At 37.9% G+C, this 16,464-nt stretch overlaps 1 protein-coding gene across 5 annotated transcripts in view; it reads right to left on the bottom strand.

Moving 5' to 3' along the window:
• KIAA0586 (KIAA0586 ortholog) overlaps positions 1 to 16,464 on the bottom strand; it is an 82,428-nt gene that overhangs the window by 50,013 nt on the left and 15,951 nt on the right. For 4 of the 5 annotated variants that reach the window (XR_015797662.1, XM_025177698.2, XM_007422450.4 and 1 more), the window contains exons 11-21: positions 16,019 to 16,163; positions 14,539 to 14,580; positions 13,647 to 13,751; positions 12,341 to 12,549; positions 11,386 to 11,458; positions 10,383 to 10,538; positions 8,800 to 8,977; positions 7,324 to 7,509; positions 5,055 to 5,248; positions 3,478 to 3,573; positions 1,792 to 1,875 (exon numbers count right to left, since the gene is read on the bottom strand). Coding sequence is in view for 4 of the 5 variants with exons in the window: in XM_025177698.2 (XP_025033466.2) it covers positions 1,792 to 1,875; positions 3,478 to 3,573; positions 5,055 to 5,248; positions 7,324 to 7,509; positions 8,800 to 8,977; positions 10,383 to 10,538; positions 11,386 to 11,458; positions 12,341 to 12,549; positions 13,647 to 13,751; positions 14,539 to 14,580; positions 16,019 to 16,163 (1,468 nt within the window). In the remaining variant the exon portion in view is untranslated. The remainder of the gene's footprint in view (positions 1 to 1,791; positions 1,876 to 3,477; positions 3,574 to 5,054; positions 5,249 to 7,323; positions 7,510 to 8,799; positions 8,978 to 10,382; positions 10,539 to 11,385; positions 11,459 to 12,340; positions 12,550 to 13,646; positions 13,752 to 14,538; positions 14,581 to 16,018; positions 16,164 to 16,464) is intronic. The other variant, XM_088149703.1, reaches the window with a different exon arrangement.

The following is a 16,464-nucleotide window of genomic DNA, read 5'->3' as shown; positions in this document are numbered from 1 at the left end:
TCAAAATCTCACGATACATGGCCCCATTCATTCTTTCCTTTACACGGATCAGTCGTCCTGGTCCCTTTGCAGAAAAACAGCCCCAAAGCATGATGTTTCCACCCCCATGCTTCACAGTAGGTATGGTGTTCTTTGGATGCAACTCAGCATTCTCTTTCCTCCAAACACGACGAGTTGAGTTTAGACCAAAACGTTCTACTTTGGTTTCATCTGACCATATGACATTCTCCCAATCCTCTTCTGGATCATCCAAATGCTCTCTAGCAAACTTCAGACGGGCCCGGACATGTACTGGCTTAAGCAGGGGGACACGTCTGGTACTGCAGGATTTGAGTCCCTGGCGGCGTAGTGTGTTACTTTGGTCCCAGCTCTCTGCAGGTCATTCACTAGGTCCCCCCATGTGGTTCTGGGATTTTTGCTCACCGTTCTTGTGATCATTTTGACCCCACGGGGTGAGATCTTGCGTGGAGCCCCAGATCAAGGGAGATTATCAGTGGTCTTGTATGTCTTCCATTTTCTAATTATTGCTCCCACAGTCGATTTCTTCACACCAAGCTGCTTGCCTAGTGCAGATTCAGTCTTCCCAGCCTGGTGCAGGTCTACAATTTTGTTTCTGGTGTCCTTCAACAGCTCTTTGGTCTTGGCCATAGTGGAGTTTGGAGTGTGACTGTTTGAGGTTGTGGACAGGTTCTTTTATACTGATAACAAGGTCAAACAGGTGCCATTACTACAGGTAACGAGTGGAGGACAGAGGAGCCTCTTAAAGAAGTAGTTACAGGTCTGTGAGAGCCAGACATCTTGCTTGTTTGTAGGTGACCAAATACTTATTTTCCACCATGATTTGCAAATAAATTCTTTAAAAATCAGACAATGTGATTTTCTGGATTTTTTTCCCCATTTTGTCTCTCATAGTTGAGGTATACCTATGATGGAAATTACAGGCCTCTCTCATCTTTTTAAGTGGGAGAACTTGCACAATTGGTGGCTGACTAAATACTTTTTTGCCCCACTGTATCTGTGTTGCTTAGCCTGGAGAACAGCATGTTTTAACGCTAAGGAAAATTACATAGTTTATTTATTAGACTCACAACCTGCTTTTCCTCTAGGAACTCAAGGTGACCTACAGAATGTATTTACCTGAAAGGAAGGCTACTGTGTATTTAAAACAATCCCTTTTTAATGGTTAAAGAGAAAAACAACCCCATCTGCTTCTATTACCATACCCTCAGCATCAATCAATGATTATCCTATTTTAAGGGTAAGCACAATAGTCCTATCTCCAAATTTATCACTACAACAACAAACTGTAGAGATTGTGACTTGTAGATTTGAGCCGATTTCCCCATACCAAGTCCCAACTCTACACCACACTATTGAGTTTCAAATTAATGAGAAAGTTGCAGTTAATTAAAAATTAATGAGAAAGTTGCAATTAATGAAAAAGTTGTAATTAAAAATAAATATATTTATTTGCTATATATGGTGCTATATATCACCATAATTACAGTATAGTTTACACTATAAATACAAACACAAAACACATAATCAAACTACAGAAGTACAAAACCCTAAAACAACAATTATTCATAGATTCCAACCCAAAACCCTTGCGGGAGGCTGTTCTGTCATTTCTGTTAAGCACACAATTTGATTTGTTTCTATTATAAGCTATCATACATTTAATAATTAATCATGCATAAAAGCCAACAAGCTGCAATGGGTAAGAACAGCAGTCTTTAAAAAGGTTAAGCTACTTTTCTATATTGCAAGAAAGGGTATCAGAAAACTGACCTGAGTAACATCAGTAGCATCAATAAAGTTAGCACCTGGAAGTTTCAGCTCTTCATCCTGAAGGAGGCTGTCTTCTGAAGTGAGCTATATAAAAGACAATTTTAGGTTATCTCTCAAATTTAGCTACAGAAGTATAGTAATAAAAAATGAATGAATGTGACATGAATACGTGGGTGGAAACAGAATGAGATTGTAGAAAAAAAGTGATTTGGCCACAGGGAGACCAATGAGAACACTATCTAGTTGGTGTCTATCTGCTTAGAAAAGTTTGTTTGTTTGAATAAAGATTTAAGTATGTCTATCCATGCATACACATGGCGAAGGAATAAATCTAAAAGCATAATTAATTGATTATTTATGATGAAAGACTGAGTGAATTAATGAAGGATCATCCTGAAGACACATTCTCTAATATAGGACAGACCATTTTTTTAGTAGGGTCAAGAGTGGACATAGAAGAAGAGGAAAGAAGTGAAGGGAAAAAATGACAGTAGAAAGTACAAGTCCTACGTGAAAATAAAAACAAGAAAAATTGGAATGAATGCATATTTTCTGTAATACAGAATTACAGTAAAAATTAGGATTAAAAAAATCATTGTACAATGCACATAGCAAGAAAAAGATAGTTACAAATAATGTAGCAAAAGAAAGGCATAGTTAATATTAAAGGAGGCAGAGAAAATGTAGTTAGTCTGAAGAAAATAAAACTTTTATTAAAAGTGGATGTAGTGGGCTAAAGGAGCCTCCAGCAAAATGAACCGAATTAAAAATAAAAGTGATGAAATGACTTGGGATGAAACAAAATCCTCTAAGAGAGGACTCTGAAGAGTGGAACTAAAACAAATGCAATAAATGTTAGTGTCCCAAAACAAATAGATGAAAAGTCATAATGAGACCATGTTGAAAAATGGTAAAGCTGCTTGTCTAGATGGTACAACTGGAGAAATGGGATGATTTTGCACCTACTCAGGTGGTTTGATTGTAGAGTGGCTGTGTGATTTGTTTAATATGTATATAATGGCTATATGATTGAAAGAATGCCATTATTGTTCTATACAAAGAGAAAGGTAGCAAGAGTGAACGTGGCATTGAAGGTGTTTCTACGAATTCTGATTAAGGATATAGGAGGCAACAATGAGCAAAATTTGAGAAGTGCAGTGCAGCTTTATGTTTAGCATGGAGGAGGTACACACCAGATTTTTGCTCTTCGGTAGTAACTGAGAAATCTATGAATGTTTATTGTACAACAAAGATATGTAATGTCCCTGTAGTTGTTAATCTATTTTGTTGGCCAAGAACCTGAATTATTAGCAGTGAATGTTAGATCTGAAGGAGTATGGTTCTCAAAATTAATAGATCAAAGACCAAGGTAGTTGTGTTTGACAGTGAAAACAGAGTGAACAACTGCAAATTATACATAAATGCAAAAAAAAAAAAAAAAAAAAAAAAGGCAAGAAGATGAATGTGTGTACTTCGGTAGAATGTTTATTAAAGGTGGGGAAAATGGATGGAGAACTTTTAAGTCATGAAAATGGTGGTAGAAAGATAGTGTGTAATACATGATCATCCATACATACATACATGAGGATGAATGAAAGTTTATTGGAAGTAGAGAAAATGTCTCTTCTTCAGCAACAACCCTTCTGCAATACCTAGGCAAAATTGTTTGTTAGAAACCAAAGATACCTGTATTGTAGCCTTTGTAGGAACAGGTAACAAAGACACCTGGTTTCCACTTGTACCATCACTTGAGATGCTATCAATATCAATATTAGGTAGCATCTGCAAAGAAAGATCACAAACTGAGTTTTTCATTTCTGAAGTGGATACAAGCACATCTCAACCACACCTTATCATCTATGCTACATACTCAACCTGCGGCAATGGATACACAACTCACAATAGGTCACAATTTACTAATACTCTAGACAGAAAGCAGCTTCTTCAGAGCATGTCAGTATCAGAAATACCTTCTTCAAGCAAGACTGCATCCAGAATAAAGGGGAAAAAAGGAAGGAAGGTAGATAAATGGGAGAGATCCTTCAACACCAGTCCAACAGCTGCAGCTATTTTTATTTTAGATAATAAACTTCAAGCTGCTAGTTTTCCCTGCTGAGAAGGGAAATTGTCTAGCCAATATCAACAAGACTTAATTATTAATTAATTTTAACAAGCTATTTGTAAAAGCAGAGTACAATCACCTTGGTATGTCAGAAATGGGAAGGGCATCAATCAAGCTGACACTGTTATCACAAAAAGCAAATAATCTGAGGGCAAAATAACATATTACAGTACATGCATAAAAAATTGCTTTTTTTAAGGGAAGATTTCTTCTTCTTAACATTTAATGTTTTTAAAACCTTTTTTTAATCTGAAGGACTCTCAAAATGGCTAACAATGAAAGTTTTAATAATAATCTAGGAGAGGAAATTATACCCAAATCACATCCTCTAAGTCAGTTTTTTTAAATTTAAGGTATGTGGACTTCAACTCCCAGAATTCCTCAGCCAGCATGCCAGAAGTCCACATTGCCAAGTTAACACTGCTCTAAGTTGCTCCCTCTCCTCACCTCTAAGAGTTCTATGTTATTTGCAAGAATAAAAACACACTTGCCCTGCAGTGGGGGTCACAGGAAGGAAACTCTCAGAAGAGAAACTGTTTGGAATGGAAAAATTGAATGAAAAAAGATGATCACATCTCTCAGTTTTGAGCTCTTGATACAATATTTGCTCCACAAAAAAAGGGAATCAACCTGTCTAGATACCCTAAGAAACATTTATTTACAAAGGATTTTTCTAAAAAAAATCAATCAATTTAAATTTAAACAAATGTAGTTGCAGTATGTCTGTTCCTAGACCTAGGAAATGGAATCTGTGCCATCTTGTCTCCTCCAGCACTAAAAACCAGTAAGTATCTGATAAATTATCATGTCTATTAAACAGACTCCTAGTAGCCCTAAAATGCGACTTTAGTAAATAACTATTATTTGTGTTGGAAAACACAACTGCTTAAATAGTAATAGAAAGACTAAGAATATCGCAGGTAAGACAGCTTAATTTGATTTTATGAAATATTCCCACCTATACTCCCACTTACAATTTCCCTTTCAAAAAATGCTATTCATACTGTGCTCTTTCTGTGGCATCCAGATACAAAAGTGTACAGTGTGCTTTTCTACCAGAGAGGGATGGGAGCAGAGAAAGAGATTTTTTTTTCAAAGTGATCATTAATCCACTCAATACTTCTTATTCTTTATTCCATACCTGCACAGTTAGTTTGGGTAGATCCTTTTTCTCTGACTTCATCTCTATTACTGTGATATTTGGCTTCTTCACCCTTGGCTTTGGCCTTGGGGGAGAGGTAGGGGGAAGAACAGAAGCTGTCACAGTAACAGGATGGAATTCACCTATATTTATTTCTGCAGGCTGAGGTGAGATGAGGTTGACCTGTTTTTGCCCTATGAAAGTTCAAAACAAAAGAAAGCAATGAAAACTACCTTGAATGGATTCTAATGGAGAACAAAACCATAACCAAAGCCAAAATCAAACAAATGTGATGAATCAGATAAAAGGATAGCATTTTATCTATATCTCAGAAATTTTACTTGTACCTTAAACATTGCCTGTATTGTCTGTCTTATATCATGAAATTATCACATGCAAAATATGCAAAACAACCTTCTAATATATACAGTATATTTCTCATTTTGCCACAATACTGAAAACAGGTATGATGCCCTGAAAAATATGTGGCTTTCTACAGGCATAGGATGGGCATGAGGGGAATAATACAAAATCCAAACTTCCTTCTGTTAGCCCACTTTTTAGAGGGCCTATGTATTGGACAAAGGAATAACCAGCTTGAACTATATTTAATATCCAGGCTTTCCTTCTAAGCAGTTGCAGTTAGAAGCCAAGTATGTTCAATACTACATCTACTGTTTTTATGTCTGAATAGCTGCAAAATCATCCAATTCCTGGGATTTTTATAACTTCAGTATCCATCCAATCCACTTTTTCATTTTTATTAGTTATGAAAACATGAGGCCTGAACAGGAAACATCCCTGCTGTTCAGTGGCAATCCTTTTTTACCTGCAGAAACATCTATGGGTGGAAAAAAGGAACTACAATGACAACTACAAAAATTACAAGAAAACTGACCATGCATACATATACTCTGGGACAGGGACAATTCAGAGATACTAAAAAACATTAACTTCTGTTTTCATTGCAACAGACATAGGATAAATGCATGGCTTGAATCATTTGGAAAAGAGAAATGCCATATGAAGAACAGAAACAGATTTCCCATATGCCCTAGTAGAATCTAAATTGGAACTGATTAACCAGAAAAGAGGCCTTAAGCTGTGGTAAAAAATTGATGAGAACATCTATTCAGAACCTGGGAACTCTGAATGTGAAGACATATTCCATATGTATTATAAGATGGCAAATAAAGTGATATTATTGTACTGTTACTATGAAAATGTGTCATGAGTTCACTTTTGGAATACCAGAAGGGAGCCTTCCCCAATCTGGTGCCCTCCAGAGTGTGGAATTTCTAACTAGCATCATCAGCTGGCAGTCTGAATGTTCTGGAAATTGCAGACCCGGTACTTCTTGAGGAAGTGAATATATACATTCCAGGCACCACACCTTAAAAAGGGTACTGTGAAGTTAAAAATGGTACCGAAAAGGACAGTACAGATGATAGATCAATTCTGCTGCAAGGAAAGGCTTTGCTTGGCTGTTAAAAGAAACAAACATTTGTACTGACTATATCTGAGGCTTTTTAATTCAAAAAAGTTTAAGAGACATATAATTGAGACTCAAAAAATTGTGTGTGGTCTGGAGAAAACTTTTCCCTTTCTCACAATACCAGACCATGGGGCTATCCAATGAAAAAGAATTACGGGAAATTCAAAACAGATTGAAAAATTGCATCTCAATACATACAAGCAAAGCAAGATAGCATGACAAGCACCTAAATTTTCTTATTCCTAGAGGAAAAGTCATAAACCAGAATTTATGATCAGAACCAGAAAATAGCTGTGAGCTTATCTAGTCAATTCTCTTGCTTCATCAATGGCTATATACATGAGGGCTAAATAAAGCAACATTCAGAGAGTATCATTCAATATTAACTGGAAAAGGGCTGATTCCTTCATGATCTGCTTATCAGCTTCTCAGAGAGATCTCATCGATCAATGTTGCAAACAGGATGCTGCACTAGAGGGACCTACAGACCCATGCATATGTTTTAAGGCAGGCCAATCATTTCTTCATACTTTAGTCCCTCAGTTTCTCTTTCCTTACCAGTCTAATCAAATCACAACAGGTATCTGGAGATTAAGAATACAATTCTACTCCATAATGTTTTGAATTGAGAGCTGTGCCTTTTCCCCTCACTTGTGGGAACCCCAAGTTTTAAAAGCAGACCTGCCTCGGGATTAAGGATGATCAGAAGCAAAAACCTTGAATCTCCACAGTTACCTGATCTGCTAAACAAGGGGTGCTCTTTTTAATTCATACCTAATGGAATTGCCATTGGAATGAGATGACCTTCAAGAGGACCAGATGCATCGTGAATCTCTTTCGTTGGGCTGAAAAGATACTGTTCCTGGTGAAAAGCAGATACTGATTCTGGCTTCTTAGGACTAATAACTTCATTGTGCAGATAGGAGCTAGTCTGTGTCCTGGTAGATTTTACTTTTACACCTGGAGAAATCAGATTAATTATGTATTCACACATTGTGCAAAGCCTATTTTGAAGTAAGCCATGGTTTGTTTAAGAAATCACAACAGTACTATTAAGAGCATCCTACACTATAAACCAGTGTTTCTCAACCTTGGCAACTTTAAGATGTGTGGACTTCAACTCCCCGAGTTCCCCAGCCAGCCATGTTCACACTTTAAGAAGTCCACACATCTTAAAGATGCCAAGGTTGAGAAACACTACTATAAACTAATCCTAATGCTGGGTTCAAACAGCATGCAAAGCTAAAACCAACAAACCAGATTATAATTTAGGGTGATATGTGAACCAAACCATAATCTCCACATTTTAAGCACACAAAAGCTTTATATTTTAGAACTGCTTTTGCTGGCCTTAAAGCAGATATGGGGATCTTGTAGCAGTATGTGAACCTCTCCTAGCACTCCACTTACAGTTTCTCAGCCTCTGAGATCTTGCTACTAAATGTGGTTCACAATGATCAAATTTTAGTGGCATAATTTCTGGCCCCCTGCTCTGCCTTCTTCCTTTCTTTCAAAAATGAAAGGTAGGGATAGAAATGGGAGCCCTCTGGGAGGCAAAGAGCTCCCATTGTCATCTTAACTCCTCCCCCAAAACAGCCCCAGATCATGCCACCAAAATTCAGCAATTTTGATACTAAAAAATCCGCTGTGGAATTTTGGGTCAATTTTGGGTCATGTTATGGAGGGATTTTGTGTGGGAATGGAAATATTTAAATACCAGAGGCCATTTCCACCTTTTAATTTCCCCAAAACATTAAAAAAAAAAAAAACCAGGCACAGCCTCTTCTGGTGACACAAGGAACTTCTTACATTCTGTCAGAAGTCCAGGAGGCAGAGTTGTGGACCCTGACCCTCTGCATAAAGCAAGCAAGGCATACCAGCTTCTTCTGTACATGCACTCCAAATGTTCTTGAGCATGGAATGCCAAAGCTGTTAGCTACTATTTGATTTGCTCAGTTATCTGAAATCCTCCATTTTACAGATATCAAAGACTGCCATTCTTCTGAAGGGACAGGAGAATGGATTGCTCAAGAGATTTTCCTAATTCTTTATATTAGTGTCTGTTTTTTTAATGCATAGATGGTGGCAAAGATAATTAAATAAATGTCATTAATACATTATTTATCAGAATTAGCTATACTACTCTAAAGAATTTTCACAAGATCAAGATGAAATAAAGCATAGTCTAGAATAGAAAGGCAAGCTGTTTGAAATATTTTTCTTAAGGGAAAAAAATAAATCACTACCTACCTTTAACACTTTCTATTAGTTTTGGTTGTGGAGGTTTTGATTTGGAAGGTGGAGAATTGAAGCGCAAATATGGAGATTTCTTCAGTGTGCTTCTATGACCCTGGTAAATTGGCCTGCCATAAATCTGAGAAAGATACTCTTCATTTTGTGCCTCCAACCTTGTTTTCAGACAGCCCGTCTTAAAAAAGAAAAATCATTCTGAAATTTGAAATGGTTAAATAATTGCAGCCACCTGAATCTAGAGTTAGGATCTAGAAGGCCAGCGTTATTTATTACATCAATTTGTATGCTGCCTACTCAATGGCCTCTAGGTGGCTTACAATTTTAAAATCATAAGCACACAAACATATAAAAACCCTTATATATATATAAAAAAACATATTTTCCTTTGCTACTGTCATTTACTGAAGATCTTCCATTCCTTATGTAAAAGGACTATTTTCATCCCTTTCCTAAATGCCAAAAGCTGGGAACTATCTCAACAATAGGGATGGGGAAGAGTATCCTTTAGGCTGAGATTCAAGGGTTAAGCACCAAGATAAACCCCTGCGGGCACACAGGATTGAGCTTCCTGGCATCTATGGCATTCATCCTCTACAATCGGTTATAAAGTGTTGTGAACAAGCCTTACTTGTATGTACTACAACCCAAAGCCCCTGAGATTATTGCTAGAGCTGAAGATCTAGCAGACAAGAAAAAGTCATAAGTCCACAATTTACGACTACTTGTTCAGCAACTGTTCAAAATTACAATGCGCTGAACAAGGGGGAGTTACGACTGACTCCTGATTATGACGTTGTAGTGAGCCATGGTCACAGGATTGCCATTTGCGACTTTGCTGCCGGCTTCCCACAAGCAAAGTCATTGAAGAAGCTGCCAGGGAAGGTTGCAAGTCACTCCTTTAAGTTGCTCCTGCCCCTTTTTCTCCCAAGGACCCCCACTAGACAGTACGAGATCATAGGGATCTCATACTCCATAGCATCCCCCTGCCTGCACTCCATAGCACCCCACTGCCCACAGCACCCCCACCTGCACGCAGCCTTCGCCAGCCCGCCCACAGTCCTCACCAGCCTGCCTGTGCTTCCCAGCGCCCACCTGCGGCACTTGTTGGCCCGCTCGCGCTCCCATAGGTTGCCCCTGGTGCTTTTTCTCCTGAGAAGCCCCACTAAGGAGCAATCTCGTACACCACAGCATCCCCCCGCCTGCCTGTGTTCCCCAGTGAATGCCCACTGTACCCCTCACCCCCCAGGGCACCCGCATACCCCTCTGCACCCGTTGCCTAGGATTTCCACCTTTTCCCACTTAACAATCCACATAGTCCTGGGGTTAGGATGGCAACCGGGACTGCAGGATTGCTGTCACTAAGTGATGCAGTCACATGATGTCGATGTCATACTTTACGACTGCATTGCTTAGCGATGGCAATCCCAGTCCCAATTGCCATCATAACCAGAGGACTACCTGTGCTGAATAAGCAAGGGGCAAATTCCTCTTCTTCATGCAGTTCCTGATCAGATGGCCTCGGTTAATTACAATCTGAGCTAGATTTAGCCCACAGTAGCTCCCATATACTGCATTCTCACTTTGTCTCTCAGCTTTAGAGGGGGCCTTGCTGTAGGCAAAAGCTGTTTTTTGGGGATTCTCTGAGCATACTGAGATTTTGCATATGTTTCTCTGCTGGCTGTCACAGTCTTGATGGCCTGCTGTGCCTTGAGGTAGTCCTTCCGTGATATTTCATCCTAAAAACAAAACATAAAAGCAGAAATAAAATGATAGCTTTTAGAATAACACAAATGTTTGGTGGCAGTTTTAATCTGTGAGTAATGCTTTCAGCAATAGTGCTTATAGTACCAATAGGAAGGGAGGTAATTGGTATTACGATGCAGTATTATAAAAGAAGTAAAGGCTTGTCTCTAACCTTAGCAATGATATAAAACAAATTTGTACAGGATTTTTTTTTAAAAAGCGGTATACTTGAAAAGAAAGTACACACCTTTTATTTGTTTCTGTCCTACCATTCCAGTTTTCTGAACTCTTAATTGTCATGAAGGCTATGCAAATGAGCAGCACTTCTAGAACTTTGCTAACATACTGCAGAATCTCTTATGCAAAATGTTGCTATTTTAAAAGAAAACAACAATCTGGATAGTTATCTAATGAGTCAATGAAATCACTAGATTATTCATCTATCCTTGCCTTTTCCATAAATTAAGTGATTTATACTACAACCATTTTCTTCAACTATATATATATATACTCAAAATCAGCCCCAAAAAAGGAAAATGAAGATCTCATTTTTTCCATAGCTTATATCTTAGGCAATCTTTAGTATAATTTGCTATATTTGGGGGAGCCATATATTCACAGATAATGGACAGTTCTACAATAAAATTTGCACTATCAAGCAGTAAGAATGTTGATGTTATAGGGCCTAGAATTCAAAAACTAGAGATGGCTATGCCCATTATCACATGCAAAAATCCGAAAGACATTCAGTATTGAGATGTGAACTGTCTTTCTTTGGCAAAGACTTAGAGAATCATTTAGTAGCGTTATATTTTGCCACAAACCACTATGCTGCCATACCTGAATTTCCATGCTAATTGTCTTAATCCATTCATCTACAGTCTTCCTGATCCGTATTTCCTCCAGCACATCTCTAGAACAGGGGAGCAGCAGTAGAAAATTAGAGGATTATATCATCAAAAAATGAAAAACTTTGCCTCAGTAAAGAGTTTGAAGTTCATACAGTTTAGAGAGAGAAAGAGATATAGAAGTGCTGTTGATTTGTGTGTGTACACACTTTAAATTACACAGATGGACAATAGAATGGTAATCATGAAGCCCTGAACTTCTTTTTGAGTTCCCCTACCCCCCATAAAATCTTGCTCCTGAAATTTGTCTGCAAACCTTTGATAAACAGACTTGTGGTTTCCTAGAGACTGTCAGGGCTAAATGAAACAACCACAATCACTCAATACAAGGATCCCATCCTACTACTTATATGATGTTATCATATCATGGTCATATTTACTGTAATCCCTGGCCATCCCCCCCAAAAATGCAAAGAAAAGCACTGTCTGCTTCTGTATTCAGTTCCCTCACTTATCTCCTTTCCATTTATTTGAACTATGTACGTCATGCCTTCTTGGATCTCAGGAGCTTTTAATCCCACTAATCTCTTATCAGGAATGCATGAAGTGGAAGGAGTTTTCTATGGAGACAAACTGATCTCCAGAAAGTCAGGGATGCCAAGACTGTACACTTTTCAATGTTAGATCAAAGTGTTTCTAAACATTTTCTTAGGCTTAGATTAAGAGTTGGTTGTATAGCTCTTTTAATTCATTTTAATGCTCTGATTTTTTTGTTAACTTTACTATACTGGCGACGTGTAATTTTATACTTGTCCACTATTCTGGATCTCTTCTGACAAAGGATGGAAACAAAATTAACATTAGTCAATTTAAAAAGGCTGAAATTCTGAAAGGGAAATAAGATTCAAAGAACAAACATAATGCAGACTCAAAACATAGAACTCTACCTATCCGCTGTCAACTCATCTATGAAGGCATGCAAAGCACCAGCATCCTTGGCACGAATAATGGCTTCCAGGTTTTCTTCAAGAAGCCTTTTATTCTTGCGCACTGTTCTTAGGATCTTTTCAGCATCTCTCAATATAGATTTGGATGCCTTGTTTGACTGAAGAATGGATGATTTGGAAAGCTGCTGAAGTTCAAAAAGGTTTTTTTGCTGAAATCCAAACAAATTTTAAAATGTCACCAAAATCCAACAACCTAAGGTATATTGAATTGTATCTAATAAGCCCTCCCTACAGATTAAGATGGTAAATCAGCTATACCCATAGTTCCTTCTATGCCTTTACAATCTGCTCTGAAGAGTTGGCTGATCCTGTGGCATACCTGAGAAGAAGCATGTGAGGCAGAATCCCACTCTGCAAGCACTGAGTACTCATACAATATTGACTTCTATTTTTATAAAAGAAGCTCCATTTTTAGTTATTGGAGAAAAGCTTACTTTTGGGGGGGGGAAGTATGAAAAAAGCAAAAGAAGGAAGAATAGCTACCTTAAAATAAGTCATTTTCATATGCAATTTGAAAAGAACTGAGTATTATTTTAATTCATATTTAATTATTTTAAATATTTATATCATGCAATATATTACTTGATCTTGGGGTGCAATACAGTTAGTGGAAAACAGCAAAATGCGAAACTTTTTTTTAAAAAAGCCAAACCAACTGCCTTGTATTTTTGTCATTAAAACGAAACCAATGGTTGGTGCTAGCCTGCTTAGTAGAGGACATTCCATAATCAGAGGGTCATAAGCAAGATGGTCCTCTCTATATTTCCATATAATACACCTCTTCTAACAATGAGATAAGGAGAAGAGCTTGTTTTGATACTAGCACAGAAGTAAACTGAAAGAAGCATTCAAGAAGGTTGCTAATTGGAACCTCCTAGAATGTACAGCAGCTACAAGATTAAGAATGCTATTTTTATTACATGACATACGTTCCCTATGAGATATATATTCATTCATTCATTCCTGAAGCATGAGTAGAAGTACAGTAATTCACAAAAAACATCTGAAGTCCGTTACTGTATATTCCACTTGAAAATTAAACTTCATTTGAGTTCGATGGGCTTGCAAAGAATTACTGAATCATTACCACCTAACTTAAAGGTAAAGCATCTTCAAAAATGTGGGAAAATCAGAGTGTTATGCCTGCATCCCACCCCCAAACAGCAGTGTGACTATCAGATGAACCTTAGGGATCCACAGCCAGGAACTGTAACTGAACCCATTTCCTGGTTGCTACCTGTCATACCTCAGTTTCTGGGGGCGTCTTGAGAAGGGACTCTGATGAGTGGGCAGGTTGATGAGAAGAAAGGTAGTCCTTCATTTGGCCAGCTTCTCTTAGGTATGAGGTTGTCTGCAGTTTAAGAGAAAAGCTCACTGATGCATCTGAACAACTTTTCTCCTTTCAGTGAAGAAAACAATGAAGGCTATCTACAGAAGATGACACTAAAACAAAGCCAACTGCAAACCGTTCTAGAGTATCAGTTTTTACAGTATAGAGAAGTAGTGTGTGGGTGAGTTTGAAACAGAAGAGATCACACATTGTCCTAATTACATAAGATGACTAACAGCAGTTGATGCATTGACATTTGCTTTGCTACTCTATGAGGCCTGCCAGCCTGGCACTGGTTGAATGAAGCAACAAACTGCTGCTGGATCTAAGAAGCAATTCATACTTGGCAGATATAAGTGAAATGTTTGAAATCTAGTCTTAGTTTTTACATTTTGACATAGCCCACCAAAGAGTGAATTTCAACTGTTTCATGTTCTTAAATAATTTAAAAATTAAAACAAAAAACCCCCCTGCTAGATAAAATTAGAGGCCCATCTAGCCCACCATTCTGTTCCTAAAGTGGACAGCCAGGTCTGATGAGCAGCCCATCAGCCAGGCATGACAGCAATAGCATTTTTCCTACCTGTGTTCACAGGAAGTAGAACTGAGAGACATAATGCTTTTTATATAGGGAATAATATATAGTCATTGTAATAATTTAATTGCAGGAATAAAGATTCAAGCACACTGCTGATACTATAGTACAGTTATTGTATTGCTCTTTTAGTGCATTTTACTGAGGCAGCATACGTGCCTTTAAATTAAGACACAGTGGATAAATGGTATAAGAAATAAAGTGAAACAGAACCTTCACAAAACTGTTCATGTCTGATTTCCACCCCTTTGCATCCTGTAAGGTATAAAAAAACATATTATAGAGAGGTCTCTACATAGATATACTACAGTTCTAGGATTGTTGTTTATATGGTTTATATCCCTCTGAAAACTGTATAACATTATTCTTTCACTGCTGTTGTATTTGTTTACTTAAAATACTTACAAACTGCTCTCCATCCTTGTGGATGCCAGGTGATATACAAAGAATTAAATATTGACTCAAAGAACCATCAAGAAAAGTTTCTTGCCAGTATCCATCATGCTAGGTCTAACATAACATGCTGAACTTCTAAACACATTTTTAAACCACTCAGAAGCTACAGCTGGTCTAGAATACACTGGTGCAAATAATTATGGGCACTCCTTGGTATGCTCATATAACACTGTTATTTCACAAGCTGCACTGGTTGCCAGTAGGCTTCCGGGTGCTATTTATGGTGCTGGTTGTCACCCATGAAGCCCTTCACGGCACAGGCCCTGCCTATTTGTGGGACCATTCACCTCCAATTACCTCTGCCTGTCCAATAAGATCTGACAGGGTTGGCATGCTCCAGTCCCCTCATTCAAGAGGTGTTATCTGGGAGGAATGAGGAAAGATGCCTTTTTGTTGCCATGCCTGCCCTATGGAATAGCTTTCCTTCCAAAATCTAGATGGCCCTGACCCAGGCTCCCTTCTGAAAATCTCTGAACAGCTGGATTTCCCCCCAAGCATGGGTGAAGAGGTTTTTGTGAGCCTATCTCAATTGTCACTGCTTGTCTGCATTGCCTCTGATGCAATATGTATTAATATATTCTATTTTTTGTTATTTGTTGCTTTTAATTGCATACGCTGCCCTGAGTTGCCTGTTGAGTAGATAGCCATATCAGCTGAATAAAGACAAAATTAAGAAAAATTAACCACGGTGGCTGGATTCACGCACTGTAGTAAGTCAAAACCAAGCAAACTGTATAGTGGTTACTACAGTGTATGAACCCAGACAGTAATTTGTCTAAGAATATGCCAAGGACTTTTGTAGCTCAGCAGAGCAGTCCTTCCTATCTATATCACCACTTTATTCATTATGGAGACTGCCTCTTTTCTTCAGAATGCAAGCTACTACCCTCAGGAAACTGCCTCTGAATCAGAAGGGAGAACCTCTGGCTCTAAAAATTAAACCACACCCCCAATAATTTCGGCCTGCATGGCCAATGGGAGAGCAAGCTGGGAAGTTCACCAACGTCTGTAAAAGCCAAAGTTCCCATTCTTACTGTCAACAAACACAAATCAGAAATTTTCCAGAACTTCTTGACTGGAGCCACTTCTTGCTAAATAACACTTGTTTGTAAGTTTGTTCTACTTATGAGGAAGTTTGAAGATGTTCACGAAGCAATATTTTAATTCACAGTAAATATCTCTGCATGCCAAGATTCTTCTGCTATTAATTATTTCAGCAATATATATATATATTTACCTGCAGGAGATCATGCATTTCCCTTTTCAATTGCCCAAGATCATTAAGTACATCATCTGCTTTTTTTACAGCTCTCTCAATGGAACTGAGATCTTCGTTTGTGCTTTTAAATACAGGGAACGCTGTCTGAGGAACATTGGCTCTGCTAAAATTAATATTTTCAAATAATCATTAATCCCTATTGACATTACAAATAATATTTTATCCTCTGAGATTTATCTAAATCAGTCACATCCAACCAACTGCCCTCCAGAAATTTTGAGACTATTCTTTCCAAAATTATCAGGCTACATACTGTAATCCCAATACATATGGAGGATAGTACATTAGGAAAGGTTTTCCTAGATCAGCTCTAAGTCAAGATGAGAGTAATTGAACTACAATATGTATAAAGCATATTTGGGAATCAGAATAAATACCACAAAATTGGGTGATTTTATCCTTTC

Source organism: Python bivittatus, unplaced genomic scaffold (assembly GCF_059951505.1).
Source record: "Python bivittatus isolate LINGU-HERP-01145 unplaced genomic scaffold, Pbiv_v1 ctg000580_np1212, whole genome shotgun sequence".
In the NCBI taxonomy this organism is placed as follows: domain Eukaryota; kingdom Metazoa; phylum Chordata; class Lepidosauria; order Squamata; family Pythonidae; genus Python; species Python bivittatus.
Note: the sequence above shows the minus strand (reverse complement) of the source record. Positions and strands in the feature narration are given on the sequence as shown.